General features: G+C 33.1%; 1 protein-coding gene across 9 annotated transcripts in view; it reads left to right on the top strand.

Moving 5' to 3' along the window:
* Positions 1-18,663, top strand: part of LOC143048580 (synaptotagmin-7-like) — a 166,902-nt gene extending 148,239 nt beyond the window's left edge. For 6 of the 9 annotated variants that reach the window (XM_076222333.1, XM_076222334.1, XM_076222337.1 and 3 more), the window contains 3 exons: positions 3,296-3,410; positions 4,198-4,230; positions 13,519-18,663. In XM_076222333.1, the coding sequence (XP_076078448.1) occupies positions 3,296-3,410; positions 4,198-4,230; positions 13,519-13,823 (453 nt within the window). In that variant the 3' untranslated portion in view covers positions 13,824-18,663. The remainder of the gene's footprint in view (positions 1-3,295; positions 3,411-4,197; positions 4,231-13,518) is intronic. The other 3 variants (XM_076222338.1, XM_076222339.1, XM_076222340.1) reach the window with 1 other exon arrangement.
* The last annotated feature ends 222 nt before the right edge of the window (positions 18,664-18,885 follow it).

An 18,885-nucleotide genomic window follows, 5' to 3' on the forward strand; every position in this document is an offset into this window, starting at 1 on the left:
TAACAAGCAGTTTTTTTTACATCTTAATATTTTATGATGTATTTAAATGAGTAGTTATTGTTGCAAACTCCATTAGAAATTTTAATTGAGATTAGTTTTGGAATAAGGGAAAGGGGGATGTGATTAAAAAAATTGGGTTCAATTTTTTATCTCATTTGAAATTTCATAAATAAAAAAGAAAATTTCTTCAAACATTTTTTTGAGAGGATTAATATTCAACAGCATAGTGAATTGCTCTAAGAGAAACAAAAATTTTAAGTTCATTAGAACACATTCATTCTGTGTCAGAAACCTATGCTGTGTCAACTATTTAATCACAATCCAAATTTAGAGCTGAATCCAGCTTGAATGTTGTGTCCATACTTGCCCTAACCGTTCAGGGTTCAACCTCTGCGGTCGTATAAAGCTACGCCCTGCGGAGCATCTGGTTATTTTTGTAGGAGTTATGGGATTAATTTTACCTTTTTAGCTCACCTGGCCCAAAAGGCGAAGTGAACTTTTCTCATCACTTGGAATCCGTCGTCCGTCGTCTGTCGTCCGTCGTCGTTAAATTTTACAAAAATCTTCTACTCTGAAACTACTGGGCTCAATTTAACCATACTTGGCTACAATCATCATTACGGTTCCTGGTTTAAAAATTGTGTCCGGTGACCCACCAAACCAATCAAGATGGCCGCCTGATAAGGCAGCTTAAAGTAGAACATAGTGGTAAAATATATATTTTGGCTTATAACTCTGAAACCAAAGCATTTAGAGCAAATCTGACGTGGGGGAAAAATTGTTTATCAAGTCAAGATCTATCTGCCCTGAAATTTTCAGATGAATCGAACAATCAGTTGTTGGGTTGCTTTCTCTGAATTGGTAATTTTAAGGATTTTTTTCTGTTTTCGGTTATTATCTTGAATATTATTATAGATTGAGATAAACTGTAAACAACAATAATGTTCAGCAAAGTAAGATCTACGAATAAGTCAACATGACCAAAATGGTTAGTTGACCCCTTAAGGAGTTATTGCCCTTTATAGTCATTTTTTACCAATTTTTCGTAATTTTTTGTAATCTTTTACAAAAATCTTCTCCTCTCAAACTACTGGACCAAATTTAACCAAATGAAGCCACAATCATTATAAGGGTATCTAGTTCAGAAAATGTGTGCGATGACCCATCCAACCAAAGAAGATGGCCGCCATGGCTAAAAATATAACATAGGGATAAAATGTAGATTTTGGCTTCTAACTCTGAAATCAAAACATTTAGAGCAAATCTTACTGGGGTTAAATTGTTTATCAAGTAAATATCTATCCGCCCTGAAATTTTCAGATGAATTAGACAACTGGTTGTTGGATGCTGCCCGCCAGTTGGTCATTTTTAAGGAAATTTTGCCGTTTTTGGTTATTATCTTGAATTATAGTCAATTTTTAACAATTTTGTAAGTTTTTACAAAATATTTTCCTCTTACTAAAGGGCCAAGTTCATTACAGATAGAGAAAATTGTAAGTAGGAAGAATGTTAAGTAAAGTAGGATCTACAAACACATCACCATAAACAAAACACAATTTTGTCATAAATCCATGTGTTTCCTTTGTTTGATATGCACATAGACCAAGGTGAGCAACACCGGCTCTTAAGAGCCTCTAGTTTTATGCCCCAGCTGTAGCGGAAGGGCTTAAGGTTTACAAGTGTCTGTACATACGCCCTTCTTCCTTATGATCTGATGGATAGTTTTCTCATTGGCACATCTCCTTATTTTTGTATCATATTAAAAAAAAGTTCTTGATCCTATATACCAAATCTGAAAACATATCCATCTGAGTTTGTTGTTAAATATTCTAGACATTCTACGTCTTTCACTTAATGATTGAACTTGTGTTCAAAAATTGTGCTGACTTAAATCACTCAGCAAAAAATATATCCATGCCGACAATAAATGGATTAAATTGAAAGAATATACGGAAATGTCACCAATTTACACATGCTGCTTCAGACAAATTCTATTTGACCAATACATATTGTGGTGAGATTAAACATTTTATTGAATCAGACTTTTTAAGCGGGTGATGTTAACAAAGAATAGCTCAGATTGACTGGAGTTGACAATTGATTTTGTTCCTCTTTTTTTTTATGAAGATTTTATAATCTCAGCTACTGTTAGACTTTCTAGCAGATTTAATAACTAAAAACCTGATGTTGTTGTTGAATTTCATTGTGTAAATTCAATAAATAAGGAGAATCACTGCTGACCTTGGGTTAATGAGACGCAGAGTAAAGGTTAATGAAACAGCAGTCCAACAATACAAGATAAACAAACTAGTCACCATATGGCCTTCAGCATTAGACAAGTGTTTTTGACCTGTTGTTTTCGTAATATGAAGATTTATAATTTCAGGGTAAATAAGGAGAGCTCTTGCTGTCCTTGTCCTACCAGCCTGCTGTAGGACGTCTCACTGTCATATATTGTTATCCTAATTAGAAGATTAATAATTTCAGGGTAAATTAGTAGAACTCTTGCTGTCCTTGTCCTACCAACCTGCTGTAGGACGTCTCACTGTCATATATTGTTATCCTAATTAGAAGATTAATAATTTCAGGGTAAATTAGTAGAACTCTTGCTGTCCTTGTCCTACCAGCCTGCTGTAGGACGTCTCACTGTCATATATTGTTATCCTAATTAGAAGATTAATAATTTTAGGGTAAATTAGGAGAACTCTTGCTGTCCTTGTCCTACCAGCCTGCTGTAGGATGTCTCACTGTCATGTATCGTTATCCTAATTTGAAGATATATAATTTTAGGGTAAATTAGTAGAACTCTTGCTGTCTTTGTCCTACCAGCCTGCTGTAGGATGTCTCACTGTCATGTATCGTTATCCTAATTTGAAGATTCATAATTTCAGGGTAAATTAGGAGAACTCTTGCTGTCCTTGTCCTACCAGCCTGCTGTAGGACGTCTCACTGTCATATATTGTTATCCTAATTAGAAGATTAATAATTTCAGGGTAAATTAGTAGAACTCTTGCTGTCCTTGTCCTACCAGCCTGCTGTAGGACGTCTCACTGTCATATATTGTTATCCTAATTAGAAGATTAATAATTTTAGGGTAAATTAGGAGAACTCTTGCTGTCCTTGTCCTACCAGCCTGCTGTAGGATGTCTCACTGTCATGTATCGTTATCCTAATTTGAAGATATATAATTTTAGGGTAAATTAGTAGAACTCTTGCTGTCTTTGTCCTACCAGCCTGCTGTAGGATGTCTCACTGTCATGTATCGTTATCCTAATTTGAAGATTCATAATTTCAGGGTAAATTAGGAGAACTCTTGCTGTCCTTGTCCTACCAACCTGCTGTAGGACGTCTCACTGTGATAGTGATGAAAGCCAAAGATCTCAAGGCAAAAGATATAACTGGTGCTTCAGGTATAGACATCAAATGTCATTACTTCAAATACTGTAAATTCAGAATTTTTATGCAATACTTTGTTGTTGTTATTACATGTATTACAAAAATTTTGAATGGATCGGTGACACCAAAAAAAATAGTTTGAAATAGTTGTTTGTAGCATTTCATAAAAATCTCATAACTGATCTTATATTTTATGTTAATTGTACAACCTTAGCAAGGATAAATGCATGCAAAAATCTCTGAATTAACAGTATTCAGGATTTGTCCTACAGTTGAAATTTGTTGTACCTGTACTGAATAAATAATAGTGGTCCACACAAACTAGTTTCTATATGTTGGATATATGTTAAACACACATCTATGAGATCACTGTATTGGACTACGATAGTAGCTTTAAGTTAAAGACATCTTTTAACTTATCAGCAAAAAAAAGCCAGGTCACAATCTCAAAATTCCTCAACTTTAATTCCATTTATGTAACAAGTAACTAATTTTTATTTGTGAAATGTTCATAAAGATATAACATGTGTTTGAAAATAGTTGGGATAAATTTTGATGTATAGGTGAAATTTATACCAGAATTACCACTATGGTGAAACATACAGGGACATCACAAATGTGATATTTCCAGTTCAAGCACCTTTCACTCATAGCAGTTTCTGTAAAAAGACAGAGCTGACTTATGATGTCGTGACATATTTTTTGTAGTTTGACATTAAAATATTTATGAAATCATCAAATCCTTTTTTTTACACAGAAATGTTGTTATGAAATGATAAACCTGATTCTTGTATTATTTAGTATTGTTTAAAAAGATCAAGTATGGCACATCAGGTGAGGAGAAAGTTAGGGGTCACATGGAATTATGGGTTTGCATGATAATATGATGAAATACAAACTTTATATGCAGATAAACGATCCTTATAGAATTCAGGAATTGTATATCACTTGATATCAACTATAGTTATTAAATTTCATCAAGTGTTTTTTATGTATCTCATATTCCTTTTAAGACATATCTTTTTCTGTCAGACACAGAACATGATCATATTAGGAGAACAACATTTATAAGCCTATGTTGTGAGTAGCTGATGGTCACATCTCCAAACTCCAAAAACATTTCAAGTATTAATCACATGTTTACCTTGAAACTTGTTATTCAAATCCAAGATATTTAATTGCTTTAATTAAAATTTTGACAATGAAACATCTTTGAAATATGTTTTACATTTATTTATTGTTTCAGAATTTGAAAATTTCAACTCAATTTGCATTTTACTGTTTCTAAAACTCCTTTCTTCAATTATTATTTATTTTACTACGTGACACATTCTTACTGTGTGATGTATCCTTATTCAAATATCAAAACATCACAATACTTTGCTAATAGTAACATGTTGGCCAAAAAAGATACATATGCTTCAAGGTTTCACTGTATTTATATAATTCTTTTGTAGGTACTGGAAAGGTTTATCTGCATATAAAGTTTTCATTCTATTAAGGATGTCCTTGAACCCTTCAACTTTGAACCACTGCTTCATACTACTATTTATTCTCCACTGCCTGCGAGTGGAAATAGAAATTCTCTGTTTTCTTTGCCTTTTATTTCAATAAATTTATGAGTACATTGTATTTGATTATTGTATGAATTTTATTCATATATGTTTTGGTAATAGTTTTATGACATGGATACCAGTTTTTTTTGGTGTTTGGAAAAGTTCTTTACTTTTGAAAGACTTTTTTACTATTTCCAAAGATGATTCTGTTTTCAATATATGGAGAAGGGGGATGAAACTTAAGGAGGTAGACCTTGGTTAGGGGAGCTAACTCTTTCAAGCTGTCAATTTCATCATGAAATATTTTAAGGATTTAGGTGAAAAAGAAGTTATTACCCTTATTCTTAAGGCTACCTCCTTGAATGGTGGGATAAACTGGTTTATATTGTAAATAAGTTTCTAACTTGTGTAAGCCCAATCAACAAAATTAGGGGGTTATTACCTTAATTGGACTATGTGAAATGTTAATATACAACTGTCATGTCATTCAGTATCTATAGAGTTAACCATACCGATTGATTATTACATTGCAATTGGTACCACAATTCTGAATAAGTGGATCATTTTCCATACAATATTCTTTATCATGCCGTTTTCAATAGCAGGGAACCAGCTTGTCAAACTGTTGAGTTAATTACTTTATCTAAACAAATGTAGAATCACCTTTTGTAATATGAATTGTGTAATTAAATTTTTTATTTGCTTCTACCCTGGAAATCCTTTCCAATTATTATTATCCAATAAACCCAAATTATTATCCAATAAAGCCATACACAGAAGGATGTGTGGTAAGCTTGCCAGAGATGAATTACCTCCCCTTTTCCATACAATGGTGAATGCTGGTATAATTAAAGTGTGATTTATTATTACCATTAACAATAGCCATGAGAGCTGTATAATTGTTTGTTTGATAGTATTAAACCAGGAAGTTAAAACTAATTAAGAAAAGAGAAAAAAGATTTGATTAATTTACAGGAGACATGATCATGCACACACAGAATAATTATATGTGAAAATGACAGCACCCATACTAACCAAAGAAGACATTTGTACAGATTACATGTACTTGTGTTGACTTTATAAAAAGAACTAGTTCAGGAGATACAGTATGATTGATAATGAGACAATTGTCCACTATATAGATGTAATTCAGGAACTCAGTAATCCTTCCCAAACCGTAACAAATGCATCTTCCAAATACCTCTTTTAGTATGAAAGATTGATGTGCCAGGGGCGGATCCAGGATTTCCAGTTAGTGGGGGGCGCAAAGTTTTATTTTCGCCGAGCAGAGCGAGGCGAAAAATTTTTGGAGGTTTTTTTTAGGTAAAACTATTGAAATATTCTTCTAAAGGGGTGAAATGTAGATATCTCGAACTATTGTGTGGTAAAATTAGCGAGAAATTAAAGTTTCAAGCTGAAACCGCCTTAATCCACACCTGACAACAATCTACAGATAGACGGGCGGACAGACGGACGCAAAGTGAGACGAGACAGATCACAATTGCTCACCTGACCAATATAATTTTCAAACGAAAATTTCTACTTTTACCAGCGATTTTTAATTGTCCTTTCATACTATCTGTTTTTTACTTTTATGATTTTCGGAGGTCGTGCCAGACTTCACTGTGTTCGCCACAAACAACTAAAACCAGAATGAGATGCATTTACGCAGTAATATTTATTTTCTTGGGATCCCAAGCATACAGTAATACGGTACAGAATTCGGCTAAATATTTAGGTTGCAAGTGAGAAATAAATATAGACACAGAGAAACAAATTAATAAACTAACCTTTCGCTTGAAACAGTATTTCTATCTTTCATTACCCCGGGATATTATAAAAGAATCTCACTGTTTTCTTGACCGTGTCATGATGAAATTGTGAAAGTGAGTAAGGGATGTTTTGGAACTTCGATTATCAAACAAACTGATTATAAAAACCGCAAATACAATGTAACATTTGTTTTTACTTTAATTGCTAAAAACCTATTATATTTGTCATCAAACGCAGCTCCGCGTTTGACACCTTCCTTTGAAGTTATTTATAGAACTTTAATAAAGCGTAGGTCAGTTGATTAGTAATAACGTTGATTCTGTTAAACTGACTGTTTTATATACTTTGAATGTTAAAAAAAAGATTGAATGGTCTCTTCTGATACTTAAATATGTTGAAGTCAACCCATGCTTTGGAAATTTTAGGGGGGGGCGCACGCCCGCCACGCCCCCGCCTAAATCCGCCCCTGGATGTGCTGTAAAGTCGGAAATTATTGCAATATTTTTATTATTGTGAAAAAATGCTACAGGTTTATAAACTGGAAATGACAAAATCGCAGTAATAAATGCAAGCAATGATTTCTGAATTTACAGTAATTTAGATCTTTAAAAAGAATTATTGACAGATGTGAATTTTATTTATAGTTTACTTATAGTGAATTATCTCCCCTTAGCTTGTATTCAAAATGACGGAAGTTGAAGCAATGTTCAAAAAATGCCTTTCCTCAGCAATAATACTGATCTTCTTAACTATTTCCACATTTCTCTGATCAATGAAATCACAATTACAACCTTTAATGATATATTCACATCAAAATTTAGAATAAAAACACTTGCACCTAATTTAGTTATCATCTTATATATGAACAATATGTGGTAATCTAGTAAACCAATGTGTAGGAGACTGTTCAGTAGTTGTCGTTTGTTAATGTGGTTCATAAGTGTTTTGCCTTTCATGTTTTTTGTACAGACGAGAACGTTGGTCTTCCTATTTGAATTCTTTTACGCTAGTCATTTTGTATCCTTTATTATTTCCAAATATCAAGCAACATCATTTTGGCATTTGAAGTGTTAGTTCAAAAGCTAGCAGATCTCAGACACTTTTAAATCTATTTTCCAATCCTCTATATTAAAAAAACATTGGAATGTCAGACGCAAAATAAACAAAGAACAATTAAAAAAAAAATGTCAAAGATTTAGGTTTAAAAGTTCTAGTGTTCTGATGTTCTTAGTAAGTCTTTTTAAACTTTCTTTAAGTCTTACATATTGTTTCCAATGCCCCTTAAGGTATTGATTTGACCTCCAGACATTGTCAAGGTCATAGGTAGATATTTTGCAGAGTATAATCTAGTTAAGGGATATATTTTAGCTTTGGAGACATTCTATTGTACTAATTGATTGTCACACGGATTCCATAAGTGGATAGAATAACATCATTTAAGTTTATTGGGTAAGATTTGATTTCAGTGCTCTTGGTACATCACATCAGTAAATATAAAAATCCAATGAAAAAAATACTGTAAAATAAATTGTTATTCACTTTACTTTGCCTTTTCTAGATCTGGAGGTAATTTTTTCCCCCTATTTTATGCATATTTATAAGGGAAGTACCAAGTTTTATATATTTGCGATGATTTTTGTCGAGCCTTCGACTTTAGTCGAAAAAGCGAGACTAAGCGATCCTACATTCCGTCGTCGTCGGTGTCGTCGTCGTCGTCGTCTGCGGCGTCCACAAATATTCACTCTGTGGTTAAAGTTTTTGAAATTTTAATAACTTTCTTAAACTATACTGCATTTCTACCAAACTTTATGATCATAAGATAGTATCCAGATGTAAATTTTTTAAAAATAATATTCCATTTTTTCCGTATTTTACTTATAAATGAACTTAGTTTTTTCTGCGGGGAAACATTACATTCACTCTGTGGTTAAAGTTTTTAAAGTTTTAATAACTTTCTTAAACTATCCTTGGTTTGTACCAAACTTGGACAGAAGCTTGTTTATGATCATAAGATAGTATCCAGAAGTAAATTTTGTAAAAAAATAAATCCATTTTTTCCATATTTTACTTTAAAATGGACTTAGTTTTTCTGCGGGGAAACATTACATTCACTCTGTGGTTTAAGTTTTTAAAATTTTAATAACTTTCTTAAACTATCCTGGGTTTGTACCAAACTTGGACAGAAGCTTATTTATGATCATAAGATAGTATCCAGAAGTAAATTTTGTAAAAAGATAACTCCATTTTTTTCTGTATTTTACTTTTAAATGGACTTAGATTTTCTTCCAGTTAACATTACATACAGTCTACAGTTAAAGTTTTCAAAACATTTATTAGATTCATTAACTATCCTAAATTTTTACCAAACTTGGACAGAAGCTTCTTACAATCATAAGATAGTATAAGAGGAATATTTTTATTGATTTTTTTCCTCATTTTTGTTGAGCCTGCGATTTACAGCAAAAGTAGGCGAGACACTGGGTTCCGCGGAACCCTTACAAATTTTTATGCATGTTACTTTTCTATTCTTGAAAAAAAAATCCTTCCTAGAAACTATTTGGTTTACAATATTAGATTTAGAGTCGCGTTGGAAAAGAAATATTGTGTATTTTGACATAAATAGCAGCATTTATTTTTCACTTAACTTTATGGAGATAGATATTAGATGTTTTGTAGACGTCAGGCAATTGTTACATCATAAATCATCAGATATTCTACATGTTGTATGTCATTGACTTGGGCAATCTTCTCCAAAACACTCTTGATATTAAATATATCTTTTGTCATTGTTCAGTTTCAGATAAGTCATTTACTGTCTAACAATGTAGGTGCAGGAATATTTTATCACTTTGTATTTGGAGCCTAATTGAAAATATGTCAATCATACTGTATCATTATTCTGTCCACTTAGTATGGTCAGCATCCAGAGGATCATCTTAATGCCAATCATAGTATCATTATTCTGCCCACTAAGTTTGGTGGGAATCCAGAAGGTCATCTTTATTGCTTTCAGTCAGTTATGTAACATATTTGGTTATTATAACTCTTTTCTGAGACGGATATTTGTAAAAGTGTCTACCATTACTCATGTATCCCTCATCAGCGTGATTACCACTAATGTCACACGATAGAGTGATGTTTCATCAGCATTAATATCCCTGACCGAAATCAGCATTTATTTAGAAATGTTCCATGGCTTCTTTTGTTTGTTTCTTTTCTCTTAAAGATAGAATAGTATATAATTATTATCAAATACTGACAGATTTATTCTATTTTAAATTTGATTGTGTTAAACGCCACACCATTATTTCAAACAGTTAACATGTTTTCTTAGCTGTGAGCCTTAATTGCGTCATTTGTAAAACGTCATTCTTTATTGCATAATATAAAATTGATAAATGACATCAAAATTATGTCTTTAAAGAGAATAATTTCCTTTTGATGCCCTAATAATATTGATATTTTATGATATTTCAAGTCGTAAATCTGTTGCATTGTTCCTTAGCATGTGAGGAATAACATGAAAATGAGGCAAAAACATTTGAAGGTAGAAAAGCATCTTACAATTAGATAACATAATGTTTAAGGACAGCTGTTTACAACTCTGCTGGATAGTTATACCATTGAAAATCATAACACTGATCCTTGTTCATTGGTGGTTGGTAGAGTGACATACGCTATCATACCACACATCCCTGTTCATTGGTGGTTGGTGGAGTGACATAAACACTCATACCTCACATCCCTGTTCATTGGTGGTTGATGGAGTGTCACTGGCAATCATACCACACATCCCTGTTCATTGGTGGTTGGTGGATTGACATAAACAATCATACCACAAATCCCTGTGCATTGGTGGTTGGTGGAGTGTCATTGGCAATCATACCACACATCCCTGTTCATTGGTGGTTGGTGGAGTGACATAAACAATCATACCACAAATCCCTGTGCATTGGTGGTTGGTGGAGTGTCATTGGCAATCATACCACACATCCCTGTTCATTGGTGGTTGGTGGAGTGACATAAACAATCATACCACACATTCCTGTTCATTGGTGGTTGGTGGAGTGACACAAACACTCATATCACACATCCCTGTTCATTGGTGGTTGGTGGAGTGAAATAAACACTCATATCACACATCCCTGTTCATTGGTGGTTGGTGGAGTGAAATAAACAATCATATCACACATCCCTGTTCATTGGTGGTTGGTGGAGTGAAATAAACAATCATATCACACATCCCTGTTCATTGGTGGTTGGTGGAGTGTCATTGGCAATCATACCACACATCCCTGTTCATTGGTGGTTGGTGGAGTGACACAAACAATCATACCACACATCCCTATTCATTGGTGGTTGGTGGAGTGTCATTGGCAATCATACCACACATCCCTGTTCATTGGTGGTTGGTGGAGTGACATAAACAATCATACCACACATCCCTGTTAATTGGTGGTTGGTGGAGTGTCAAACCAATCTACTTTTTAAAGCATTATGTCATTCAACCATTTATAAATTGTTTCTCAAGAAAGAATCAAAAATTTTAAATATTGTATTTTTATACCCCACACAACGAAGTTGCAGAGGGTATAATGTTTTTGACCCGTCCGTCCGTCCGTCAGTCCGTCCGTCAGTCCTGTTTCTTGTCATCGCAACTCCTCTCAAACCACAAAACAGAATTTCATGAAACCTTTTCAGATAATAAGGACATACTATGTAGTTGTGCATATCGACGGGAAATTGTGATTCAATTTTTGTTCTAGGAGTTGCGCCCCTTTGAACTTATTTACTTTAATGTACTACTGCAACAGTTTGTCATCGCAACTCCTCTCAAACCACACAACAGAATTTCACGAAACCTTTTCAGATAATAAGGACATACTATGTAGTTGTGCATATCGTCGAGAAATTGCGATTCAATTTTTTTTCTAGGAGTTATGCCCCTTTGAACTTATTTACTTTAATGTACTACTGCAACAGTTTGTCATCGCAACTCCTCTCAAAACACACAACAGAATTTCATGAAACTTTGTAGATAATAAGGACATACTATGTAGATGTGCATATCAACAGGAAATTAGGGTTCAATTTTTTTTCTAGGAGTTATGCCCCTTTGAACTTATTTGCTTCAATGTACTTCTGCAACAGTTTGTTATCTCAACTCCCCTGAAAACACACAACAGAATTTCATGAAATTTTGTAGATAATAAGGACATACTAAGTATATTGACAGGAAATTATTAGGGCCCCGCCGACGGCGGGTCGCCCTATAGTGATCAGTCTGTCCGTCCGTCCGTCCGTCTGTCCGTCCGTAACACTTTCGTGTCCGCTCCATATCTAGAGAACCGTTATGATTTCATACTTAATACTTAACATGATTATTAACCAACACCAGAGGGTGTGTCATGTTGTATGTACAACTTCCTAGGTCAAAGGTCAAGGTCAAAAACTTTGGTTTCAGTTGACAACCCCGTGTCCTGTGGTGAAGATCGTGTCCGCTCCATATCTAGATAACCATTATGATTTCAAAGTTTATACTTGACATCCATTTTAACAACCACCAGAGGGTGTGTCATGATGTATGTACAACTTCCTAGGTCAAAGGTCAAGGTCAAAAACTTTGGTTTCGAGTTGACAATCCTGTGTCCTGTGGTGAAGATCGTGTCCGCTCCATATCTAGATAATCGTTATGATTTCAAAGTATATACTTGTCATACATTTTAACCACCACCAGAGGGCGTGTCATGATGTATGTACAACTTCCTAGGTCAAAGGTCAACGTCAAAAAAACTTTGGTTTCAGTTGACAACCCTGTGTCCTGTGGTGAAGATTGTGTCCGCTCTATATCTTGAGAACCGTTATGATTTCAAATATTATACTTGACATCCATTTTAACCAACACCAGAGGGTGTGTCATGATGTATGTACCACTTCCTAGGTCAAAGGTCTGTCTGTCTGTTGGTCTGTCCATCGCTAACAAATTTGATCCACATTATATTTTGAGAGGACAGCTGTTATTATTTCATACTTTATACCTGACAAACATTTTCAACTTAACATATATATTAACCAACACAAGAGAATGTGTCATAATGTATGCATCCTAGGTCTAAGATCAGTCTGTCGGTCTGTCCATCCGTTCGTTGTTCTTAACAAATTGTGTCCGCTCTACCTCTCGAGAACCATTAATATTTCATACTTTATACTTGGTGGGTCATAATATATTGAAGGCATAATTCTAAAAATATGTGACAAATATCAATTGGGCAGCACCTTTAAACATATTGTTCAAACATCAATCCATATATCCAGAAGTCACCTTAGAGTAGTAAACAATGAGTTCACATCATGCAGTCATATCACTATTATACTATGAAAGTAAGATGAGAATATTTATCAGTTTTAACTTAAAATCTTAGATCAAAATCACACATGAGACTATGTAATAACTTCAAATAATGCTTCATATCAGATTATCCATACAACTTATTTACCCCACGTTATTGACAGCGGGGCCCACAGAGATGGCTCCCATCTCAATGATATCTAGTTATTCAATACTTTTTCTTATACAATTGTTTTTTCTTATACTTATTTAATTTCTCCAATGACAATGTGGGGACGTGGGGTATGTGAGCGTGCTCACTAAGGTTCTTTAATTCAGATCTGTAAAGATTGGGTTTGGAACATTTATAATGACTGTGAATTTAACATCTATAAGTGTGAATGTGTCTTATGATATATGGTTATTATGTGTTGTAATCTGAAATCATTTTATTGTTTGTTGTAGATCCCTATGTCAAGTTATGGCTGATGTATGGGAATGCTAAAACAGAGAAGAAGAAAACGTCAATCAAAATGAGGACATTGAATCCAGTGTACAATGAATCTTTCATCTTTGAGATTCCGTGGGAGAGGATTAGAGAGGCTACAATTGAAGTGACAGTCATGGACTTTGATAAAGTGGGACGTAATGAAATGATCGGCAAAGTTATGTTAGGTAGCAAAAGTGGACCTTTAGAATCTCGGCACTGGAACGATATGATCACAAAACCACGACAGCAAGTGGCTCAGTGGCATCTGTTAAAAGACTGATTATTTCATCCACAAGCTTCACTGTGGCATATGTCAAAGATCTAACATCAGTTTGTCGTTTGTCTATATGTACTCTATGCAGAAACGTATCTGCCAAGCTATATAATTATCTGCAGCAGCTTGAGAACAATTTCTGTCATAAAAAATGCCTAATTTTAGGTTTTCTGGTGAGTGCAGAAGTAACATTAGTTTATTGATATATTTCACATTTTCATTTTATTTTCCATGTTAAATCAAGAAAATGTAAAAAAGATGGTTATTCATGTATTTTTAGCTCACCTGGCCGATGGGCCAAGTGAGCTTTTCTCATCACTTGGCGTCCGTTGTCCGTCGTCTTTAAATTTTACAAAAATCTTCTCATCTGAAACTACTGGGCCAAATTAAACCAAACTTGGCCACAATCATCATCGAGGTATCTAGTTTAAACAATGTGTCAGGTGACCTGGCCAACCAACCAAGATGGCCCCTATGGCTAAAAATAGAACATAGGGGTAAAATGCAGTTTTTGGCTAAGTATAACTCAAAAACCAAAGCATTTAGAGCAAATCTGACGTGGGGAAAATTGATTATCAGGTCAAGATCTATCTGCCTTCTAATTGTCAAATGAAACATTGAAACATTTGAAACATTTTATTTCACTAAAGGCCTCACATGAGGCATGATAGTACAAAAATATAACAAATAAGATATAATGCATGAATAAATGGGAAAGTAAATATCATTTGTAAATTGACATTACAATTTTACAGAACTTGGCTAAGCCAACAAGAACAAATTTATCTTTGCTGTTCATTAAGTTAGAGAAACTCTTAGTATTTTTAACTTTACAAATATCTGCAGGCAAAAATTTCAGCCTTTCAGCATTAAAGAAAGTACAATCATATATATAATGAAATTCATCTCCTAGCATATTGCTGTTACATAAATCACATATTCTTTCTGATCAATCAATGCTATAAAATCTACCACATTCAATAGGTAACCTATGACTACTGCACCTATATTTACACAAATTAATTCTAAGACCAAAAGGCAATGAATCGGACAATCCGTTGTTGGGTTGCTGCCCCTTAATTGGTAATTTTAAGGAAATTTTGCTGTTTTTGGTTATTATCTTCAATATTATTATAGATAGAGATAAATTGTAAACAGCAATAATGTTCATCATAGTAAGATTTACAAATAAGTCAACATGACCAAAATGGTCAGATGACCCCTTTAGGAGTTATTGACCTTTATAGTCAATTTTTAACCATTTTTCGTAAATTTTAGTAATCTTTTACAAAAATCTTCTCCTCTGAAACTACTTGGCCAAATTAATCCGAACTTGGCCACAATCATCTTTGGGGTATCTAGTTTAAAAAATGTGTCCGGTGACCCACCAAACCAACCAAGATGGCTACCAAGGCTAAAAATAGAACATAGGGGTAAAATGCAGTTTTTGGCTTATAACTCAAAAAAGTATTTAGAGCAAATTGATGGGGTGAAATTGTTAATCAGGTCATGATCTATCTGCCCTGAAATTTTCAGTTTGATCGGACAACCGGTTGTTGGGTTGCTGCCCCTGAATTGGTAATTTTAAGGAAATTTTGCTGTTTTTGGTTATTACCTTGAATATTATTATAGATCGAGATAAACTGTAAACAGCAATAATATACAGCAAAGTAAGACCTAAAAACAAGTCAACATGACCAAAATGGTCAATTGACCCCTAAGGAGTTATTGTCCCTTAGAGTCAATTTTTAACAATTTTCATAAAATTTTTAAATTTTTACTAATATTTTCCACTGAAACTACTGGGCCAAGTTCATTATAGATAGAGATAATTGTAAGCAGCAAGAATGTTCAGTAAAGTAAGATGTACAAACACATCACATCACCAAAATACAATTTTGTCATGAATCCATCTGCTTCTTTTGTTAAATATTCACATAGACCAAGGCGAGCGACACAGGCTCTTTAGAGCCTCTAGTTATCATCTTACGACCAATCTTTGAAATTGAGTTGGAAAATTTCACTGATAATTTCCATTTACATTCTGCAATTTTGTCTTTTATTTAGTCATGTCAACAACAATTTGGAAAAAAGCACATTCATATGCACAAGTATCTTCCCCATTTAGCATCTTCTTACTGTTGGTAATAATTCTGCTAATGACTTTTTGAAGGCTGATTTTTTTTCAAATTTTGTAGCATGATACCATATATTATCCATATCTTAAACTTCAGATTTCTCCAATACATGTACCACTGAATGTGTATGTTTGTCTCATGTCCGTATATACATTTTTATTCAATTACTGTAAAAAATTATTAAAAACAATTTTCAAAGCATTGTATAGAGTTCATTATCTCAAAGTAAAAACCAATGATTTTTAGGAAAATTCCCAGTTTTGATAAGAGGGTAAAGCTCCTATTAGGATTCCAGGTAATAATGGAAGGATCAATGGAGACTTGATTTTTTGTTGATATTTGAAACCTATAGAGTTTAATTAAGTTATTGTTTTGCTTTCAGTATAGGCTAATTTGTCTTCTTCTTGATTAGTGTGATGCCTCCATGTAGCTAAATGAACATTAGTTCTCAATATTAACCTTGTGTCAATGTCTTATAAACCACTCACCAGAAATCTGTCTATTAATTAAGGTATAAAGCCATGGCTAATAGTAAACTATAACATTTTCATGTAGAGGTAATAAAGGCAATAGTTGTAGTAAACGCTCTAAGGATGTGCACAAACTATTAAAAATGAAGATGGAATATGATTGCCAATGAGACATCTCTCCAAGAGACTAAATGAAATGGAAATTAAAAGCTATAGGTCATACTGCATAGTCTGCTATTAAAGGGCCAAAAAATGACAAAATTGGCCTTCTTAATGTACAAAAAATAGAAGGAAAAACACATATATAACACATCAACAAACAACAACAACTAAATGACAAGTTTCTGACTTGGAACAGGCACATACATAGATATGTGGTGGGGTAAACTGTTCTTAAAAGACACAACCAAATGCACTGTTAATGGGAATTCTATAATACATACATTTGGTTGTATGTCTCCCCAAGATTTTGGAAACATGTATCAATTTTAGGACAAAGTTAACCTGAAATAACCTGTTTATATAGTAAGATTTTTCTACTTTAATTATGATAGGATTTACTGTTTGTAAAGTAAGATTTGTATAATATTTATGTGAGGATGAGCTGTTTATATAGTAAGATGTCTATTATGTATAAAAGGATGATTTTTTTGTAAAGTAAGAATTCAATGATTTGTATGAAGGCATGACTGTTTGTATAGTAAGATAGTATTTATGAAAGGATATTTTTAAGTTGAACATTTTTATAAATGTTTGTTATGAATAATTATGTTTCAAAATCTATAAATAGTTTTCTATTCATATTTGAAGGGAGTTGAACTTCACAGATTTCGTGTTTGTATTCAGTGTTTTTCTTCTTATACATGTTCAATTTATTTTATTTTATTTTTTTTACTAAGCTCTTGTGAAAATAACAAATGTTGAATTTGTATCAACTTTCTTCAGATATATTTACTTAAGTATTAATGTAATTTTTTTTGAATCACTATGGCGGAAAATATATATAAATATATATACTTTGTTACAGGCATTGATTTCAGCATACTTTCTTCTAAATATTCTACCAGATGAGACTAAACATTTTTTTCAAATGAAGAAAGTTAACTATAAAGATTGTACTTATTTTTATGTAACAGAGTGACAAGTAGGGGAAAGTATCTTTTCATTCAAAATCATTCTACAATTTAGTATGTCCATGATGTAGTTTGTTTGAAATGCAAATGAATGTGTATGCAATTGAAATAGAATTCTAATTTAATGTGAAAAATTATTTTGATTGGATCATGTCTCTTGTTAAATCATTTCTCTTGTTGTCTGTTTAAGTAAAACAATGTTCTATAATTGAAGTTCACATTTCAGGATAATTCAAATGTTTTATTTGGAATGTTTTTTTAGTGCATGTATTACATAAGAAAATTCACCATCATTAGGGGTAGACAATCATAAATCTCTAATTAATCTGAAGACAGGACTGTTATTTCTTATGCTTCTCAAGTGAAAAATAAGTGGACATATTTTATTTTAAAAAGAGTTTGTTAAAAATTTAAGTAAAAAGATAATAGTATGCAGAGGCAGATTTAGGGGGGCAGGGGGCCTGGCCCCCCTTTTTTTCTGGGAAAAATTTGGTTGCTTTAATAGGAAATCACTGAAGTGTGACTGGAGCGGGCCCCCTCTTAGTCAGTCAGTGGGCCCCACTTCTGAAAATTCTGGATCTGCCACTGGCATGCAAGTCAAAATTTGTATTTTCGTTCCTCAAATGGAATAAAATGGTTTAAACAATATGTCTTATTGAAGATCTTACAATGGTATGAGAAATGTTGTCTTTTATGGACAAGATGAGGGAAATGTTTGTATCAATATATAGTAATACTGGACTGAAATGTGTTACCCTTGTATGAAAATAGCTAACTAAAGTATAAAAAAATATTACAGTTTACAAGAAAATATTCCTTACTGCTCAAAAATAATATATATATAACTTTGTGGTTTTGACTAATTGACATTTTTCTCCTCCTCTGTCGTATAAATTATCAACTGTATTTAATACCATTATGTTTGTATTCATAATAAGTTAAACTTACTATTAATAGATGTACAAAATCAATGCTATATATATATAATTACTTTAGTTTAATATTTTGACTGTGATCCGCCTTGTTCTAAAGGATAATCATTTTGTTTTTTTCATTTGTTAAATCTTTTCACTATCAGATGCAAAATAAATTGTCCTTAATTGTATGATGTTTTATTTTTTACCTGTTAAATGGTTTTGAGTCAGGCTCATCTATTCTAACAGTCTCTTAGAGTTTAACAAAGATCATAATGTGCACCCTGTGATATTATCACTGTCATAGAGACCTTTACCTCTCCAATTTGTTTTATCACATTGTAAGACATTTTTGTCTCACCACAAAAAAAGTTTCAATGGCAAGACTTAGTGTGTTGTTTCAAGCAGTGGGG

This window comes from Mytilus galloprovincialis, chromosome 10, assembly GCF_965363235.1.
Source record: "Mytilus galloprovincialis chromosome 10, xbMytGall1.hap1.1, whole genome shotgun sequence".
NCBI classification, from domain to species: Eukaryota; Metazoa; Mollusca; class Bivalvia; order Mytilida; family Mytilidae; genus Mytilus; species Mytilus galloprovincialis.